The 20,478-nt window shown below is 41.9% G+C and overlaps 1 protein-coding gene across 7 annotated transcripts in view; it reads right to left on the bottom strand.

Moving 5' to 3' along the window:
• Positions 1-174: 174 nt before the first annotated feature.
• The window catches only part of SLC12A6 (solute carrier family 12 member 6), a 62,155-nt gene continuing 41,851 nt past the window's right edge, over positions 175-20,478 (bottom strand). For 4 of the 7 annotated variants that reach the window (XM_070727123.1, XM_070727121.1, XM_070727127.1 and 1 more), the window contains 18 exons: positions 20,180-20,421; positions 19,539-19,753; positions 18,027-18,185; positions 17,181-17,279; positions 16,186-16,243; positions 13,744-13,918; positions 11,675-11,793; positions 11,502-11,600; positions 11,139-11,258; positions 10,798-10,902; positions 9,828-9,996; positions 6,217-6,412; positions 5,964-6,133; positions 5,742-5,873; positions 3,704-3,832; positions 3,435-3,619; positions 1,765-1,898; positions 175-1,672 (listed from right to left, as the gene is read on the bottom strand). In XM_070727123.1, the coding sequence (XP_070583224.1) occupies positions 1,581-1,672; positions 1,765-1,898; positions 3,435-3,619; positions 3,704-3,832; positions 5,742-5,873; positions 5,964-6,133; positions 6,217-6,412; positions 9,828-9,996; positions 10,798-10,902; positions 11,139-11,258; positions 11,502-11,600; positions 11,675-11,793; positions 13,744-13,918; positions 16,186-16,243; positions 17,181-17,279; positions 18,027-18,185; positions 19,539-19,753; positions 20,180-20,421 (2,598 nt within the window). In that variant the 3' untranslated portion in view covers positions 175-1,580. The remainder of the gene's footprint in view (positions 1,673-1,764; positions 1,899-3,434; positions 3,620-3,703; positions 3,833-5,741; positions 5,874-5,963; positions 6,134-6,216; positions 6,413-9,827; positions 9,997-10,797; positions 10,903-11,138; positions 11,259-11,501; positions 11,601-11,674; positions 11,794-13,743; positions 13,919-16,185; positions 16,244-17,180; positions 17,280-18,026; positions 18,186-19,538; positions 19,754-20,179; positions 20,422-20,478) is intronic. The other 3 variants (XM_070727124.1, XM_070727126.1, XM_070727122.1) reach the window with 1 other exon arrangement.

Raw genomic sequence — 20,478 nt, 5'->3', positions numbered from 1 at the left:
TGGAGCTGAGCTAGGGCAACAGTTCGCATGCCAGCAGATATAGATTCGCCATAGGTTCACCATCACTGACCTAGTGGTATCATTATAAATGATACTAAGGCTGTAACTTGGATGAACATGTTACATAATACGTGAGCTTTGCAAGTGGAGTCACTTAGGCACAACTAAAATAAATTGTATATAAAATGTTTATTCTTTACATAATTCAAGAAGCCAAAACAAAAAAAATCACACTCCTAAATTTGACGCAATGTAAACAAGGTTGCACCCTGAATAAATTAAAAAAAGTCTCAGCCAAAATAAAGAGATGTCTGTGAAATTCTCTTTTAAAAAATAAAATGAGAGGCTTGAGATGTGTCTTTTAAGGCTACCCCGAGGGAGTGGTCCCTGTATTCTATTCTTGAGCAAGAGGTACCAGGAGAAGGAGACATCCATCATTGAAATTAGATAGGACAAAATAGACACAGCACCTTTCCCCTACGTTTGTTTCTGTAGAGGTAAGGAAAAAAAACTCCATCCCAACACTTGATAAAAGTAAGCTGTATATCCTTGTCACTGACATGAAAGAGGGCAAACTTGCTTGGCACAGAAGACATGGCATTAAATTTTCTTCTTATCCAAGCTTGGAAGAAGAGACAGACCTCTTCAAAAGCCAAGAGGGCAATTTAGAAAATCAGAAAACCTGTTCTTCAGAATAGAAATCTTTTCCCCCTCGATGTGTAAGAACAAAGGATGACAGCTGCCTGCTGCAGTTCTACAGAATTATCTATTAAAAAAAAGGAAAATGCAGCTACTAGATTCCTCGACTTGGTAGAAGTGCAAAGGCCAGATGGAAAAGAGATTTCCCTATTAATATGCGGCTTCCACCCTAACCTGGGGATCAGTCTTCACTCCCCTTGTTGGCAAAACAGCAGATCTGATTCTCAGAATACCTCACGGGATCAGTTAAGCACACTGAAAAGTGACTTCCAACTTTCTAAGAGCTTATTGCGGCCTTGATTTCTGTGGAAAGGGAAGCAAAGAGACTTTGGTGTTGACCAGGAAAAACAGCACATTGACGGATGGATTTTCCTTTTTCTAAATCACCCACCAGTATCACAATTCCCTTCGTGTTCCTCTTAACATGATAACGACAAGTAACATCTCCAGCTGGACCAAACCTGCTGTTCCAGCTGATGGATCTTGTCACTCCTTTCCTGATCTTTTGCTCTTTTAAATGCCCTGCAGAGTTACTACTCGCGACACGTCTCCTACATTTCTTGAGAGAATTGACAGAGCAATCTCCTACCTATCTCTAAAATTCCCTCTTTTGTGTTTGTGAATATTCTAGAGCTTGGCTCCTAACTAGATGGAAGCTGAAGAAGCTGCCAACTATCCATCCTCCAAACATTGGGGGTGGGGTGGAGGGAAAACACCCAGTTTGAACACCCTGAATTGCCGCAAGAAATGAAAGCAAATAGGTGTGGCGGTAATAGCTGGTCTTCTCAGGAGATCCAAGTGGCATATGGGAACAGGTAGGAAGCGAGTATCAATTCGAATACAATTCATCAGGAGGAAGACTCCCACAACCACCCCATCCCCTATGAATAGATGGTGATGACCTCGCTGCCTCCACCCCGTACAAGCAGCACACGCTCCAGCCCGTCTGTGAGCACCTCCAGGAATTCCATATCTGCGGGTGGAAAAGAGTCAAAGGAACAACACAACACAATTCTTCAGTGCTGCCTCCACTCACTCCTTCCTGTGCCCGGCAAAAAAGGATACAGTTTTCATCACCTTCAGGGTTTCGTGGTGGCCCAGGCATGTTTAGCAGCACAAGCTTAGCCTCGTGGGACTTGTTAACGATAACTTCATTGAGCTTGACGGCTGTGTGCATACGTCGCACATTAGATTGATCCCTAAATTGGGAGCAGGGATTAGGGAGTTGGGGAAAAAATTAGCAAAACCAGGAATCATACAATTATATCCATACTTTATCGATATATCTAATCTGTAGCCTAAGACTGGCTTGTGAGAAAATAAGGTATTCATTATGGATTAGACTGGGGGGGAAAACAGCCAGAGATTCTCTCCCAAAAGATTATTTCGCAAAAGTAGAGGGAATGACATAATTGCAGAAAAGCAAAAACTTCTAATGGACAACTTCTAATTCAGATCTAGTGTCTGACCTAACACAATGCCATTCTGGGTTTGATCTTCCAAGGAAAACCTGGATAACATTCAACCAAATCCGAACTAATCATAGCAGGTGCAAATATTGGAAATTCAAATGGGGATTGGTTGATATACTGTAACTCGGGCTATCCTGCAAACATTACATATTGCAACAGAATGTCCCCTCAAAAGGTGCCCAGGATCCCTACAAGAACTACATTCTCTCAAAGGCACAGCTGTCCAGTGGTTAAACTATCTAGATATCCGGCCATAAACTTAGTCACTGTAGGAACTGCTCACACATAATTTAAGTTATTCATATTATGGATTTTTAAAATAATTCACTGTATTGGGTGTTTTGTATTTTTATACACATTTTATATGCCATTTTTGTGGATTTTATGCACTCATGCTGTTATGAACTAATGCCATACAAAATAAATCAAAACCAAAAGAACCCTGGCACGCTTTTAGAATAAAACCCAGACAGGATAGTGGTAAGATTCAGCTAAGTTTTGTATCCAAGAAGAATTTGGAAGCAGAAAAGCAAGAGACAGCACATACACCATTTCACAGGGTTTTTCAGCAGAAATGGGATTCAGCAGGTTCTCACCAATTCTAGAGAACCAATAGCAGAAATTTTGTGTAGTTCAGAGAACAGGTAAATATCGCCTCTGATTGGCTCTGGTAGTAAAAAAAAGAAAAAAGAATCCTACCACTGCTTTACAGCCCTCTCTTGTTTACAGAGTCAGCATATTGTTCCCAACAATTTGGCTTACGGCCAGACTATCTTCAGGATCGTCTTCTGCCACACAGCTCCTAGCGACCAATAAGGACCCACAGGGTTGGCCTTCTCCGGGTCTTGTTGGCTGGACAAGGTCAGCTGGCGGGGCCACGGGGAAGGCCTTCTCTGTGGTGGCTCCAACTCTGGAACCAGCTGCTCCTGGAGGACCTTCCAGAAGGCCGTGAAGACCTAGCTTTGCCAGCAGGCCTGGCACCATTAACTAATATGGCATCATTTTGATCTGGCCCAAAAATGATATGAATAACTTTTTATGGGTTTTAGATTGTTTTTTATATGCTCTACGCAGCCCAGAGTCTCAAGGAGCTGCGTGGCCTGTGTGAATTGAACTTTCAAACTGCTGGCGGTTGTTAGTTAGCAGAATTAGCCTGTAATACTGTCTTTTAATCACTATGACACAACAAATGGTGAGCAAATAGAAAAGGTTTAAGAACAGTAGAAGTATATATCAAAAATAACACAGTAATTGATAACTTACGGACGCATATTGAGCAGATCTTGGAAACCCTCCAGGGTCTTGAGTTTGTGTCCATGAGAAGCCATGTATTTGTCCTTGGTCCAGGTCATGTGCACCTTCTCCTGGTAGGTCTCTGTCTCTTCATCATCATCTGAGCCAATGCTGGTCAGCCGCAACATTGAGTTCCTGTCTTTCACCAGCTGCGCCTACATACAAGGATGACATCACTGATGCTTTAGTGAAAAAAGAAACCGAAATTAGTTGCTCTTTTTCAGCCTATTTTCTCCCACCTTTGGTTCAGCCCAGATCACCTCACGTTCCCGTTCTGTTTTAGAGAGACGCATTTGGCGCAACATCTGGCAGCGCTGCTCCATCATCAAAGTTCGCTCATATGTGTAGGCAGAGATGTCACTGTCGTGCTGCAAGAGAAGAAAAGGGACAACTGAGATTAGACAATCCTCCCAACCCCATGTTCTGACCCAGTCTTCATGAATACTACTTACTTGTGAGGAAAATCCTTTTTATTTAACAAGGCAGAAATAAACTGTGTTCACAGACAAAACTCCAGGTAACAAGTCCTTAGAAGACGTTTCAACAAGCAGTAGCAGTCTCTACTCACATCGGCTGAGCTAATTGCAGTGTCTCCTAAGTTCCCCAGAGGGAAGCTCAATTAGCACCTCTATCCCAACACAAAGAGTCCTGAGTAACCTGGGTAATAGCAAAGAAATCCTGGCAAAGAAATGCAACGAAGGGAATCTCCTGTAGCACAAACGGTTGTCTATGGCAAACAGCGCCTCCCAGACCCCTCCTCTTTTATGTTCCAGACAGTTAACATTTCCTTTTCCGGGATAGCCATCCCCCAGCCCTCTGTTGCTGTCCTTTCCACGAATACGCACATCTGGGATGGGCCCCAGCAGTTCCTCCCTTTGATGCAGCTCGGGCCCCAAAAGCAGCTGTCTCTCTGCCTCAGCTCTCTGCATCTTGTTCTTGCTCCTCAGAGCCTTCTGCAGGCTCCAATGTTAACCCAGGCAGCTCCTCCGCCTCCTCTGACTTATCTAACAAACCACAACAGTCAATCACGGTTAGGTCCAACATTCTTCCATCACTCGAAACCTTAGCCAGTGCACATCTGCACAGAGGGACAACTCTAGGAATATTTATTTATTTATTCAATTTTTTTTTTATGCTGCCCTTCTTCTTAGACTCATATGTATGTTTACAGGCAATCTGTGCAAAAGAAGAGTCACCAGCCTATAACTCTTTCCTTGAAAGGGAGCACATTTTTAAGCATCTCTTTTTGATCCTTGTTCCCATGGTGAAATAAGTCAATTTGTAACTTGGGGGCAGATAGTGGGCAATGCTAAAGGAACCAGAAATAAATATGAGTATGACTTCCACCAGATATATCTTCAATCCCTTTTGCCCCAATTAAATATGTCTCTGTCCATTAGATATATTTCTAATCCCCTTTTCTTCATTGGATATATCTCTATCCATTAGATGTGTCTCTAATCCCTTTTTCTCAATTAAATACGTCTCTCTCCACTAGGTACAGTTAGTCCTCGACTTACAACAATTCATTTAGTAACCATTCAAAGTGAGACACTGAAAAAATGACTTATGACCATTTTTACTTAATGACTGTTGCAGCATGCCCAATGGTTATGTGATCAAAATTTGGATGCTTGGCAAGTGGCATGGTTGTGGTGTCTGTAGTGTGTGTGTTTGTGTGTCTCTGTGTGTGTGTCACGTGATCCCCTTTTGCAACCTTTTGACAAGCAAGGTCAATGGGGAAGCCACATTCACTTAATAATTGTGTTACTAACTTAACAATTGCAGCGATTCACTTAAAGGTGGCAAGATAGGTCGTAAAATGGGGCAAAAGTCTCTTAACCAATATCTCACTTGGCAACAAATTTTTGGCTCAACAGTGGTTGTAAGTCAAGGACTATGTAAGTCAAGGACTATGTATATATGTATATCTCTAATCTTTCCCCCCTCATTTGATATGTTTCTATCTATTAGTTATGCCTATAATCTCTTTTCCCCCTCAAAGCTTTAGTGGCAGTGGTTAGAATGCACTATTGCAGGCTAATTCTACTGACTTGACTGCCACTATTTTGGCAGTTTGAGTCTCAATGGCTGAAGATTGACTCAGCCTTCCATCCTTCCGAGGTTGGTAAAATGAGGACCCAGATGGTTGGGGGCAATATGTAGGTTCTGTAAACCACTTAGAGAAGGCTGTAAAGCACTGTGAAGCCAAGTGACAGTGCAAGTGGTACTGCTTTGCTAGATACATTTCTAATCCCTACGTATTGTGTCACTCACCATCTCAACAACTTCCACCTCTGCCTCGATACGAAGGTGATACAGGAAGGTGGCCAGATCCTTCTTCATCTGTATGCTATTGTCCTCCAGTTGCGCTACAGTAAAAATGCGGATTTTGCACTTACGCCACACCTTTGAGGCAAGGAGAGAAAGAAATCAGTAAACTCCACCCTGCCAATTAATGCCTGCTCTGTGTTTCAGCAATGCCCACCCATCAACCACCTTGTGTTGCTTGAGAAGGAAGGGGAGGAGCATCAACATCCCTCCATCATGCACAATCCACCAGACATCAATGTTGCCCTCGGAAAAAGGCTCTGCATTGCTGGGGTAAAAACCCACGTTCTTTGCCACAAGTAAGGCCAGGCGGGCAGCTGTAGTCACACGGACAGTGCCTGGGGAACAGGAAGAGGAACTCATACCATATGCTTTGGTTGACTCTTCCCTCTAAATGCCTTGCCTCATAGGGAAGCCTTACCAATAAAAGTCTTCCAAGTGCGGGCATCCTCACTCTGGCGCCAGGCATTCGGCCAACCCATCACCACGGTGTTGTGCTTCATACCACCCAGCCCACAGGACTGAATGAGGTGGGAGATGCCCTCTCGCACTTTGGCAGCCACCACGATCTGACAGAAGCCTTTCACACGTTCTGCCTCCATGAGATGTTTGATGGTCTGAAATAGCAATAGCAAAAGCACTTAAGACTTATATACCGCTTCGTGGTGCTTTACAGCCTTCTCTTATTGGTTTACAGTCAGTCTACTGCCCCAAACAATCTGAGTCCTCATTTTACTGACCTCGGAAGGATGGAAAGGCTGAGTCAGCCTGGTGAGATTACCTGCCAAACTGGAGGTAACTGGTAGTCAGCAGAAGTAGCCTGCAGTACTGCATTCTAACCATGCACCACTTGCTTAAAGGCAAAGCTGCAAAAAGCTACTCAGAGGAAACTTTACAGGTAATCCTCAATTTCCACCCGTTCAATTAATGAACATTCAAACATACCTCCCAGATACCAATAGGTTTGCACAGTCGGCCTTTTCCGGCTCCCGTCAACTAAGGATTGTAGGTTGGCGGGAGCATGGGGGAGGGCCTTCTCTGTAGCCTACAGAACCAACTTTCCCCCAATGTCTGTACTGCTCTCACTCTACTGGCCTTTCAAAAGACTGTTATGACCTGGCTTTGCCGGAAGGCCTGGGGACCATGAATTTTAACTTCCAGCATGGCCGAGTTATGTTTAATTGGTATGTATGTTGTCTGATAGATTGAATTTCTGGGTTTTATAAATTGGGTTTTTTTATAGTTTATTACTGATATTTGACTTCTTTTTATTTTGTATTTGTATTGTTATAAGCTGCCCTGAATCTTACTGGATTATATGGCATAGAAGGCGAATAAATAAATAAAATTACAACGGCATTGAAAAAAAGCAACTGAGCTTCATTTTTCCAGGCTAATTACTTTTGCAACATCCCCATGGCCATGCGATTTACATTCAGATGCTTCACAACATTATTCACATGGGACTCCCACAAATGACTATATGGTGGCAACTTTATTGCTTGTTTCCTTACCATTTATATTAACTGGTTCCTAATATGATTTGATTGCTTATTTGTATCTGGATTAAAGTATTGTACCTTATGATTCTTGACAAAAGTATCCATTCTTTTATATACACTGAGAGTATAGCCGCCAAGGTCAAATTCCTTGTGTGTCCAACCAAACTTGGCCAATAAAATTCTATTCTATTCTCCTATCCTAACCTATCCCTATCCTTATCACAGTTGCAGTGCCCTGGGGTCACGTGATCCCCTTTACTGAGCCCCTTCTGCCAAGCAAAGTCAATAGGGAAACCAGATTCACTTAATAACCGGTTTAATAATTTAACAACTGCAGTGATTCACTTAATAAATGAATAGAATGAAATAGAATATAATTATTTATTGGCCAAGGGTGATTGGACACACAAAGAATTTGTCTTGGTGCACATGCTCTCGGTGTAGCAAGGAAAATCATAAAATGGGGCAGAACTCACATAAAAAAATTGTCAATTTAGCAATATAAATCATGGGCTCAATTGTGGTCGCAAGTTGAGAACTACCTATATGGTAATGTAGATTTATGAGGATTTACATCAAAAAATGGTCCTTCAAATTTGAACGTATTGTGTGGATTCATTAGTAAGTTTACAGTGGGATCTTTAAGTAAAAAGAGACATATATCTGATGATTTCATTTTGAAGAGGAAAAATCTGTAATATACAAGTAGCCCTCGACATACAACAGCTTATTTAGTGACCATTCAGCTAAAGCAGCACTGAAATCCAACTTATGATTTTTTTCCATATTTCTGACTGTCGCAATATACTCACAGTCATGTGATCAAAATTTGGATGATTGGCACCTGGGTTATATTTATGATGGTTGCAGTGTGCAGAGTTGTGCAATCCCTTTTGTACCTTCTCATAAGCAAAGTCAATGGGGAATCCACATCCACTTAACAACCGTATTACTAACTTAGCATCTGCAGTAGTTTCACTTAACCACTGTGGCAGGAAATCTTGTAAAATGGGGCAAAGCTTACTTAACAATTGTCTCGCTTAGCCGCAAACATTTTGGGCTCGATTGTGATCGTAAGTTTTAAATATTAGATGTTCTCTATAGATGCTATTAACATTATAAACTGAATCAATGTATCTCAGAGATTGTCACAAGCAACATTCCGTTTTCATATTTGGGTATGAGCCAGGCACAATCATAAGATAAAACATCAGCTTCACGTGAAAGCAACACTGTAGGTTTTTAAAAAGAGACTGGACAGCCATTTGTCTGAAAAGGTATAGGTTTCCTGCCTGAGCAGGGGGTTGAACCAGGACCTTCAAGGCAAGGGTGGGCAAGGGTCTAACTATACCTCACTGCCAGTTCGCTTCCTCCTGCACTGCGTGGACATGCACACACATGCACAGTGCCCCAAAATTAAAATAAAGAAAAAAAGCCAAAAACAAGATGGCAACTGCATGCACAGTGCCAGAAACTCAGTTTCTGTGCATTCTCAGAGGGGAAAAAATTCCCCAAAAAAGATGGCACCCACGGACCGGCACTGACTGAACCATGTGAGTGATGTCATTGTGACATCAAGAGCGGGTCACTATTTATTTATTTTATTTATTTATTTATTAGATTTGTATGCCGCCCTTCTCCGAAGACTCGGGGCGGCTAACAACAATGAAAAGACAATGTAAACAAATCTAATATTAAAAATAATCTTAAAAACCCCAATTTGAAGAACCACTCATACGTACAAGCATACCATGTATAAATTCTATAAGCCTAGGGGGAAGTGAAATTTCAATTCCCCCATGCCTGACGACAGAGGTGGGTTTTAAGGAGCTTGCGAAAGGCAAGGAGGGTGGGGGCAACTCTGATATCTGGGGGGAGCTGGTTCCAGAGGGTCGGGGCCGCCACAGAGAAGGCTCTTCTCCTGGGTCCCGCCAAACGACATTGCTTACTCGATGGGACCCGGAGAAGGCCAACTCTGTGGGACCTAACCGGTCGTTGGGATTCGTGCGGCAGAAGGCGGTCCCAGAGATAACTACTACTGGTTTGCCTGAACCACTACTGGTTCAGGCAAACTGGTCTGAAATGGGAATAACCTATTCCTGCTCCAAGATCTGTTCCTGTTCCTGTACCTATTCCTGTACCTATTCTATTCTATTCTTCTTATTTTAACCTAACCTAATGATAGCATCATCCAACACATAAAAGTTAGCTTGACCGAACATAAAATTCTAACTTACATTTCATGATACAGCAAGCTTGAAAAAAAACCCTCTTAACAAAAGTAGTTAAAAGATTTTAGGTAGCCAGATTAAGAAGGGCACCTTAATTCCTGAACTCTTGGAAATAATGTTAGCTGGAGAAGATGCATCACTGAGCCAACTGAAAGATGAAATATCAGGTGTCCTCCTATTTTTCTTGTATCTAATTATCCAAAAGTTTTGTTTTACACTGACATAGCTATTCTTCATGTAGCCTCCTACCTTAATCGGTAACACCCACTCAGCTGAAATACACTTCCATGAAATCTCACCTGTTCAGCAGCCAGTGCTTCACTGTAACTCTCCAGGAAGTTGCCCACCATGACCGAACCTACAATAGTGAGTCCTTTGCCAGCTTTCAACTGAGAAGCAAAGGTGAGCAGATGTGGATGCTTCACATGGAGATCCTCATCCAACTTTAGCAGTACCAACAATTGTGGCCTAGGGAGAAATAGAAGCCCAACACGCACATGTTAACAGTTGAAGGAGCAGATGTATTTAGACTTTTGCCCCAAAGCACACAGACATTAGGAATACATTAAATCCACATGTGTATTCCATTTTATAAAACTTTAGTAATGTTTGGAATAGTGCATCCAGTTTTGGTCACCACATTGCAAAAAAGATGCTGAGCCTTTGGGAAAAGGGCAAAGAATAGCAACTAAGATGATTAAAGGCCCAGAGGCTAAAAAACATGAACAGTTGCAGGATTTTTTTATGGCTAGTCTAAAGAAAAAAAGGACTGGTGGTGACATAGCAGTATTACAGTATTTGAGAGGCTGCCACAAAGAAGAGGGGATTGCTGTTTTTTCCAAAGCAACAGAAAGCAAGACAAGAAACATTGGATGGGAACTAGTCAAGGAGAGAAGCAACCAGAAATTGAGGAGAAACTTCCTAACAGTGAGGACAATTAACCAGTGGAACAGCTGGCCTTCAGAAATTGTGGGTGTTTCATTATTAGCAGCTTTTAAGAAGAAACTGTGTATAGTCTGAAATGGTATAGGGTATGGGTGTCAAACTCGATCTTGTCCTGGGCCGGTTTGAATTTCTTTTGTCTTTGCGGAACTGGGGTGGGCAGTTTGATAGGTCTGGTATTGGGCCTGCTGTTTGAGCAAGGGGGTTAGACAGGAAGACCTCCAAGGTCCTTTCCAGATCTATTCTGAATTTGAGTTTGCATTTTCTCTACAGTGCTGCCCTGTGTTGAGGCAACAAGAGTCCAAAAGCAATCTGTGGTTTCCCTACCTCCAATTTTTGGTGTGGGGTGGCCCCTCCTCAAGGCGCAGCAAAGCAAAACGGGCGGCGCTCAGGGACAAGCCACGGATGCCATCTCCCCATTCCTTCTCAGCCCTGCAAAGAAAGCACAGTTCAGCCAAACAAGCATGTCACAGTAAGTCTTCCCTGTCCAGAATCATTGCAGACAGAGCAAAACATGTATTTAGGCAATCCTGCAGAACCCAGGTGCTTCACGCTAAGTTAGGGCAGGGTTAGGATCAAGCCTAGGGAGGGAGCAAATCTAACAACAAGAAAACCTCATTGAGCAAAGGCCTCACAGAACCAATTCAAAATAGTTCAGGAGCACTCACCCATGATACTCAATATATTTGTAGATCATGCCAGCTATCACCATTGCAATAATTGCGTAATACCAGGAGGAGATGAACATGAGTGCCACACAGATGCTCATGCCCATGAAGGAGAGTATCCTGTGAGGAGAGAAATTGGAATGAGAAGGATACACACACATAGATTGCTAATGACCATGGGAGCTAGGAACAACTTATTGATCTTGCTGGCCCCCGTTGCCCTCTTACATATAATCTGCAGGCCAAATTTATTTTGTCACAATAACCTTGTAAGAGTTAGGAGTCCCTCACCCATTTCATCTTCTGCAACAATTTGCTCCCCTTCCCTCCCTTTTCAACAATTAGGTAGTAGAGCATTCTTACCAATGGTAGTACCGGAAGCGTGGTCTCCAATTGGGGGTGCGTAGTAAAGTCTGTAAGGCGCAGGCTAGGTTGACAAAGAGGTAACACATCAGGAAGAACCTAGAAAAGCATTTGGTGGTGTCAACATTGTGTGTTTCCTTGGGACCCCAACCCATAAGAAAGAGGACACTTACATGGAGAGAATAGGGGCAACCATGTCCAAGGATGCAATCAGGATTCCAAGTTCTGCAATGCCAGCGGTCAGAAGCAAAGCCCAGGTGGGCTCCCCATTGGCTTTACCATGGCCAAAAACCTAAAATGAATGTATGTGTGAGAGAAGCAGAGCGCATAGGATTTAACCCTATATATTCCCTCCAAGAGACGCTAGGGTACAGAGGTTAAAATGCAGTACTACCAGCTACTTCTGCTGACTGCCAGCAATTTGGCAGACTGAAGGCTAAATCAACCAGCCTTCCAATCTTCCAAGGTGGGTCAAATAAGGACCCAAAATTGTTGGGGGCAACTCTGTAAACTGGTTAAAGTAAAGATAAAGGTTCCCCCGCACATATGTGCTAGTCATTCCTAACTCTAGGGGGTGGTGCTCATCTCCATTTCTAAGTTGAAGAGCCAGTAATGTCCGAAGATGTCTCCCTGTTCATGTGGCCGGCATGACTAAATGCTGAAGCTGCATGGAACGCTGTTACCTTCCCACCAAAGGTGGTCCCTATTTTTCTACTTGCATTTTTACACGCTTTGGAATTGCTAGGTTGGCAGAAGCTGGGACAAGTAACAGGAGCTCACTAGGGATTTGAATCACAGAACCGCCAACCTTTCTGATCAAAAAGCTCAGCATCTTAGCGACTGAGCCACTGCGTCCCTAAGAAACGGCTTAGAGAGGTCTATAAAAGCACTGTGAAATGCTACTGTGTTACCTCGATTTTCGCGGGGGATGCGTTCCAAGACTGCCTGCAAAAGTCAAATTTCCGCAAAGTAGAGATGCGGAAGTAAATACACCATTTTTGGCTATGAACAGTATCACAAGCCTTCCCTTAACACTTTAAACCCCTAAACTGCAATTTCTCATTCACTTAACAACCATTTACTCACCATTATTACTGGTACTCACCATTGAATAAGACACTTAGTGATCCTGATATTTATAAGCATAATTATTTATTAACAATTTTTTTTTTGTTATTTATTTGCAAAAATTATTAACATAACTAAGCATCTTCTTCAATCACTACTTCATCGTGCACTTCTGCAATGGGTGCTGAAGGCGATGGCGAGACAGACCTCTTGGTTTTCGTGATGAACATAGTTATGGGTAGTTGTTGGCGCAGTTTCTTTTTCTGGGCTAACATGGCTCTGTACAGTGCAACAATGCTGTCAAGGGAGGCCTTAAACTGTACAGAGCGAGTCATGTTGAGATCCCAAAGTTCCACTATCTGTTGGAGATGTGCAGCGCTTCTGTGCACTTCTGCAAGTTGTTCAAGAGTTAGGTCAACCTCTTCTTCTTCCTCAGTTCATTCAGCTTCCTCTTCTTCACTCGCTGACCTGGTCAGCTCCTCCAGATCTTTGTCTGTTAGTGGTAGGCCATGCTCATCAAGCAAACCATTGACTTCATCGGGCGTAATGTCACTGAAGCCTTCTCCACCCAGTAACTGTGCCAGCTTCACAGATTTCTGGACCGCAGCATGTTGAATTTCTTCGGGAGCAAATCCCTTGTAATCGTGTACCACTTCTGGCCACAATTTCTTCCAGCAGGTATTCATTGTCTGGTGTCTTCATATCCGTTAAGGCATTCTGAATGCTCTTCAGACACGATGCAATGCAATACGATGGTATCCAATGCAGTGCTCTTCTTACAGCAGTCTTGTACCTACATGGACAAAGCAGCTTCCATTTTCATAAGCTGTTTATTTCTAGGCATCACCATCCTTTTTGCTTCCTTGTTGAATGTGATCACAGCTGTTTGTCTTATCTTCTTTTCATCCTTTTGAATGTATCTCACACTCGATTTGTTTATTCCATAATGCTGCCCAACTTCCGCATATGAGCGACCCCCCTTTTAGCATATCTAACATTATCGGGCGGGAAAAACCGTGGTATAGAAAAAACCCCATAAAGTATTTTTTAATTAATATTTTTTGAAAAACCATGGTATTGGCTATTCACAAAGTTTGGACCCGCGAAAATCGAGGTGACACTGTATGTAAGTCTAAGTGCTATTGCTATCTGAAAGCAAAATATGGGCACTCACCCGCAGGAAGGGTATGATGTTGTCCTTTGCTATGGCCTGCAGTAGCCGAGGTGCACCTGTGAGGCTCTGCAGCCCAGCTCCACATGTGGAAAAGAACGAACCAATGACAATGACCCAAGGGGATGGCCAGGAGAGGGTGCCCACCACCAGGTTCCCCTTCACTGTGTCGCCAAACCTATTGGATGGACACAAGAATGAAATGTTAAGTTGAATCCTTAATGTTTCATGGCTGAAAGTGCACCTAAAGCAAACTAGAGAAAGACATGATATGCTCTACAGGCAGTCCTGGACTTATGGCCACAACTGAGCCCAGAATTTACACTGCTAGATGAAAATTTTTGCTAAATGAATTTGACCCCAATTTCACAACCTTTCTTGCCCAGCGGTTAAGTGAATCCTTGTTTGTGGATGTTAAGTGAATCTGGCTTCCCTATTGACTTTGCTTGTTAGAAGTTAACTGAAGGGGATCACACGTACCCTTGGGGACACTGCAACCTTCATAAATATGAGTCAGTTGCCATGTATCTGAATTTTGGTCACATGATCATGGGGATGCTGCAACTGTCATAAGTGAGAAAAATTATCCTAAGTCATTTTTTTTCCAATGCCGTCATTAATTTTGAATGGCTACTTAATGAACTGTTGTAAGTCGAGGACTACCTGTGCAATATTATTATTATTATTATTATTATTATTATTATTATTATTATTATTACTACTACTACTACTACTACTACTACTACTACTACTACTATTATTTCATACAAATTCATTGTAAATATCCTTCTGATTACAGTGGAAATAATACAATTCATAGTGTGCACTCCTATATGTGAGGATTTTCCTGAATCGGGAAAAGCCCATCTGGTCTATTAGGTTCTGTCACACAGTGATCATCCTAATGTATCAGGGAAGTTCATAAAGAGACTAGACCAGGGGTTGGCAACCTTAAATACTCAGAGCCATTTGGACCCATTTCCCACAGAAAAGAAAACATCAGGAATCACAAAACCCTTCTCGTGCCTGTTTCCTGAGTGGCCATATGTATGCAGTTGAATGTTCTGTTTTCTTCTGAAACTTTTATTTTCTTGGATTTATCCAAGTTGGTCTATTGGGGGTCGAAAAGCTCAATGAATTGTGTGCTGGCAGATATCACACATTGGTGACTGTGATCATAGTTCCCTCTAAGCTGAGCAGTGAGCAATCGCTCAGTTAAAAATCATCATCAACTCAGAGTTTTCCAAACCTGCCCAGAAGCCGAGAGGGAAAGAGTGAGAGGGAAGGAGAGAGAGAGGAAGAGAGGAAAAGAGAGAAACAGATAGAAAAAAGAGAGGAAGGAAAAGAGAAAGAAAAAGAATGGGAGTAAGGAAGAGAGAAAGAAAATCAAAATCTAGTTTGAAACTAGCTCAACTATTTAAGTGGCATTTTGATATTGATAGAGTTGCCCTATTATGAGCTCACTGTTATAGACACACAGTACAGTATTTTATTTTGAAATTCTCTGAGGCAAAACAGGGTGGGTTTTTTATTTATTTGTTTGTTTGCTTGTTTGTTTATTTATTAATTTATTAATTATTTTTGTGCTGCCCAGTCCCGAAGGGACTGCCGCTCAGACACTATACTTTTCCGCCCACCCCCCAAAAAATTAGAGGGAACACTGACTGTGATGCATATTTTGAGCGACAGCAGCAGAGGGATAAAACAGCTACATGTGGCTCCAGACTTGTGGGCTTCTGACCCCTCAGCTAGACAGAGGAGTGTTCTTTTACATTGTTGCTATTTGGCAAGTTGTATTTAAAGCAACTTCAAACCAACTTTATTCCTGGTAAAATAGAGGTGTAAGTGCATTCTAGCTAGATCCAAGCCAAAGAAAGTAGCAAAAGAAATTGCTTACAACAATTTGTGTGCATGCACACATACATGCCTTTGAGTACTGGTGACTGCCTGGAGTTTTCTTGGGAAGTTTTTCATAAATGGTTTTGACCTTGCCTGCTTCCTAGAGCTGAGAGCATATGACTAGTTCTATGTTGCCCAGCTGGTTTTGTGCCTAAAACAGATCTAGAACTCCTGGTCTCCTAGTTTCTAGCTTGATGCCTTAGCCCAGTGGTCCCCAAACTTTATGGCTTGGCGGCTTGGTGGGGAGGAACAGGGGAACTAGTCCGCTGCTAGCACAGGTTGAGGTGTGTGTGTATGCAAAGTTGCCCGCCATGTCCACAAGTGAAGCTGCCAAATGGGTCAGGCTCTAGTAGAGGGCCATGCCCTGGAAGTTGAGAATCGTTGTCTTAACCAATACATCAAACTATCTCTAATCACAAATATCCCAATGTTGATCACCAAGGGACTTTATAGCCAACACAACCTTAAAATCTACATTAAAAAAATGTACAGTTTGTATCACTGGAAAATTATAAGATTAGAGAAAGCCAAGGTAGTATTACTTACTTGTCCCTGAGTACAACGCCTTCTACGCATGCCCCAAACAGGACTACATTGCTAAGATCTAATGTGGCAAGAGTCAAAGGTAAATTTTGTGCAAAGAACAAGGTAGTAAAAACTAACAACGAGACTTCTCATAAACTAACTCTATAAAATCATTTTTATCTTTCCTTGTTTATTAATCCTAATATTTTCTAGCCAGGAATTTGCCAAACAAAGGCATTGTCCTGGTATCAGTGCAAAATTAACGATAAGGCTGAAACTGTAAACAGCTTTAGTATATTTCCTTGCTGGTAGAGCTTTGGATCTGTGGGTGAAGAAATATAATTTCAAGACAATAAAGCAGTAATCCTCACTGGAGAAAATTCTGGATTCAATATATCCCCAAATATCTGGAATTTGTTAAAGCACTACATACTGGCATTATTAAGAATCCAAATCCCAGAACCTAAGCAAGGCACTCTTTTTGGTCAAGACTGAGGAAGGTTGGCGAAGAGGAAAAGGAAGAGGAAGCTCTCTCCACACCAGTATTTCTAAACCTTAGCAACTTTTAAGATGTTTGGACTTCAGCTAATTCCCCAGCCGGCATGCTGGCTCAGGAATTCTACGACTTGGATATTTTAATATTGCCAAATGAGAAACTCTGCTTTATCCAGATACTGATCTAAAAGAGCAAGTGAAATTGTTTGCTAGTTCTCCACAAGCTCCATATTCACAAATAGATAAACAATTATATGAGTTAGATATTTTAAAGTTGCAAAATTGAGAAACTCTGCTTTATCCAGATAATGTCTAAAAGAGCAACTGAAATTGTTTGCTACTTCTCTACAAGCTCCATATTCACAAATAGATAAAACCTGTCTATGCTTGTGTCAAAATGATTATAAAACCATGCAAAACAGTCCTTATCAATCTGGATTTTCTATTAAACTGCTTTTAGAAGGAACGGAATGTAAGAAGGCTGGTTGTCTGGAGGCGCCTCCAGTTGTTGCAAAGGATACACACAAAAGAGGTGGTGAGAATAGCCAGGATGGTACCGATGGGAATAGATTTCTGGGCATCCTTTAGGTCCCCTGAACGATTTGACCCAGCCATGATTCCTATGAAGACAACACCATTTATCCAGATAATAAATAAATAAAATAAAATAATCAATCCATTTCTGAAATGTACATTTTATGTGACTGAATAAAGTAATAATGAGGAACAGTGCTGACTGGTATTTTATATAAAAGCTTTTGCCAGAAGAACCATTGCTTTGATAAAATTAAATATTAACTGAGTAAGTGGAGTTGGTTCAACTTGGGAAAAAGCAACAATAAATCTGAATCTCGCCTTTCTATTGGTCTTAGCCATGATCAATCTCCTTTTACTAAACTTGAAAAATTGCAGTTGAAATCTTCAGAAGCCCAACTTTCAACTTACGATCACAACTAAGCCCAAAAATTTATGTTGCTAAGTAATACTTTTCTCGCCACATTTGTTGAGTGAATCACTTGCAGTGGTTAAATAATAGTTCTTAAGTGAGTTTCCCCATAGATTTTGCCTTTCCGAAAGTTACAAAAGCAAATCACCCCAAGACACTGCAATAGCCATAACTGTGAGTCATTTGTCACACATATTAAAATTCATTAAAGTAAATTAAATATGAAAGTAAATCATGTGACCATGAAGATGCTGCAATGGTCATTGTGTGAAAAATGGCCACAGGCAGTTCCTTTGTAACTTTGAACAGCCACTAAGTGAATTGTTGCATAGGCCTCATAGCTAACAAATCTATCCTTCTAATATGGTTTAGTTTTAAAGCCATACTGAACAGAGAGCTCAACCGGAATACAGGTACTCACCAGTGACAGAAGGGAAAAATATACCCACAAGAAGGGTAAAAGAAGTGGTGATATCGGATAGGACATACTGCTGATTCAGAGCTCCTCCCACATCAGCTGACTGCAAAGATGACTTCTCAAGTATTTCGCCTTTCATCAGGTAGTTGCTCCAAAGATTCTCTGCAATTATGGCACCATCATCATCGTCACCATCATCATCCCATCATTTTATTTGAAGAGGTCTGGATAGTGTAAGTGTCACCCCCCCTACCCCCCCCCCCCACACACACACCTCCCTCCCTCCTATGATCTTCTTAATTATTAGGCTGAGAAGCATCCCAAGGAAACTTCACAGTCACTACTGCAATCTTTCTCCTTCCATCCTGCCCACTTTTTACAGAGACACAATTGAAAGAGTTTTAACAAACAGCATCAAGTGTTTGGTTAGATGGCAGCAGTGCCTCACATAGAAAGCCCCTACAGAGAATGGTAAGGACAGCCGAGAAGATTATAGGAATATTGTTGCTGTTTTTCAAGATAGTGCTTACAAGCACTGTATGCTGGAGTTCAAATCATTGTTAGAGACTCCACATACCCACTTCATGGTCTGTTTCTGTTGTTCCACTCTGGGAGGTGGTTTCAAAGTATTTCTGGTAGGATTACCCAATTCTCTAACAGCTTTTTTCCCTATGCCATCAGTCTGGTAGTCTTTCAAGATTCGTTTTCCTCACCATGTACATGTATACATTCAAACTAGACTGTGTTTTTTTCTGGGTCATAGAATATATGTGGGTATATGCATATGTATGTATGTATGTATGTAGTAGTAGTAGTAGTAGTAGTAGTAGTAGTAACAACAACAACAACAACAACAACGGAATTGGAAGGGACCGTGGAGGTCTTCTAGTCCAACCCCCTGCCTAGGCAGGAAATCTTACACTACTTCAGACAGATGGTTATCCAACATCTTCTTAAAAACTTCCAGTGTTGGAGCATTCACAACTTCTGGAGGCAAGCTGTTCCATTGATTAATTGTTGTCAGAAAATTTCTCCTAATTCTAAGTTTTTTCTCTCCTTGTTTAATTTCCACCCATTGCTTCTTGTTCTACCAGGGCTTTGGAGAATAGGTTGACTCCTTCTTCTTTGTGGCAATCCCAGAGATATTGGAACACTGCTATCATGTCTCCCATTATCCTTCTTTTCATTAAACTAGCCATGCCCAGTTCTCACAATCGTTCTTCATAGGTTTTAACTTCTAGTCCCCTAATCATCTTTGTCTCTCTTCTCTGCACTGTGTGTGTGTATTCATTCACTCACTCATTCACTCATTCATTCATTCATCATGTTTATACAGTGTATATTGGAGGTGGTGACCTCTGAGAGCATATGCAATGAAATTTCACTTTCATGTATGCCAATCAGTCTACAATGTGACAATAAAGTTACTAAATATAAATCTAAGAAATGAAGAGCAATACAGAACAAAACAACAACACTTTTGCTACACAAATAACACAAGGAACCCTTTCTCACCAGCAATAACACCACTGGCTAGTCCTGGAATTCCTTGGATAGCAGTGACGTTGTTGTGTTGGAAATACTCATCACAAGAGGCATTAAGGAGACTGCTATGGTTGCAAAAGCGTGTCCACAGGAACGTGGGTATAGTGAGGTTGCCATACTCCTTGGTCTTGGCACATGTCTGAATATGGTGCTGGGAGAGGGAACGATTCCCCAGCATGCAAACGCTGAATGGAGAAAGAAAGAAACATGAGCAAATTGGTTGGACTTCAAAAGGGGACAAGTGTGAAAGTTGGCACATGCTACTATCTGTGGGAATGGTGAGTTGTTGTTCTGTACACAAACTAGACATTCTAGGATTGGGAAGGAAAATCTCAATGAAAGAGAATATTTATAGCTCAGGGTTGAAATGAGAGGCCTTTGGTGCTCTCTGAGCTGGTTTGTGGACTAGACTAGATATTAGCTAGTTCAGATAATGAAACAACTGCAAGAAAACAACCAAACCTAAAGAGCACTAAGGAGATCACAGTTCTTTTACCAACCATTCTATATTTCCCAACACCTTTAGGGGCAGCATTGTGAGGAAGCCACCCTCCTGCCTTAGATTTCAACGGGGGTTTGGTTAGCCATCTTGAAGCATGCTAATAACCTACGGAAAATCAGGAGGTGCAAAGGAGGACTTGATGACACCAGCGTAAATAGCCAGAATGGAGACGATGACGCAGGCCAGGAAAAGAGAAGCAAACTTGTTCACGTAACGCACTCCCACAAATACCACCAGCACCATAAGCAGCAGGAAGGCCGAGCCATAAACCCGCATGTTGTTCAGCATGGCTGCAGGCTCCTTCAGGGGATCATCGCTGTGGAAGATGGCTGCCTTGGGGGCAATGTACATCTGAGAGGAGGCAAGAATGAGTCACACGTCACCTTCAGCCTAGTCAGAGGAGTGGAA

The sequence above is a fragment of the Erythrolamprus reginae genome, chromosome Z (genome assembly GCF_031021105.1).
Source record: "Erythrolamprus reginae isolate rEryReg1 chromosome Z, rEryReg1.hap1, whole genome shotgun sequence".
NCBI classification, from domain to species: domain Eukaryota; kingdom Metazoa; phylum Chordata; class Lepidosauria; order Squamata; family Dipsadidae; genus Erythrolamprus; species Erythrolamprus reginae.
Note: the sequence above shows the minus strand (reverse complement) of the source record. Positions and strands in the feature narration are given on the sequence as shown.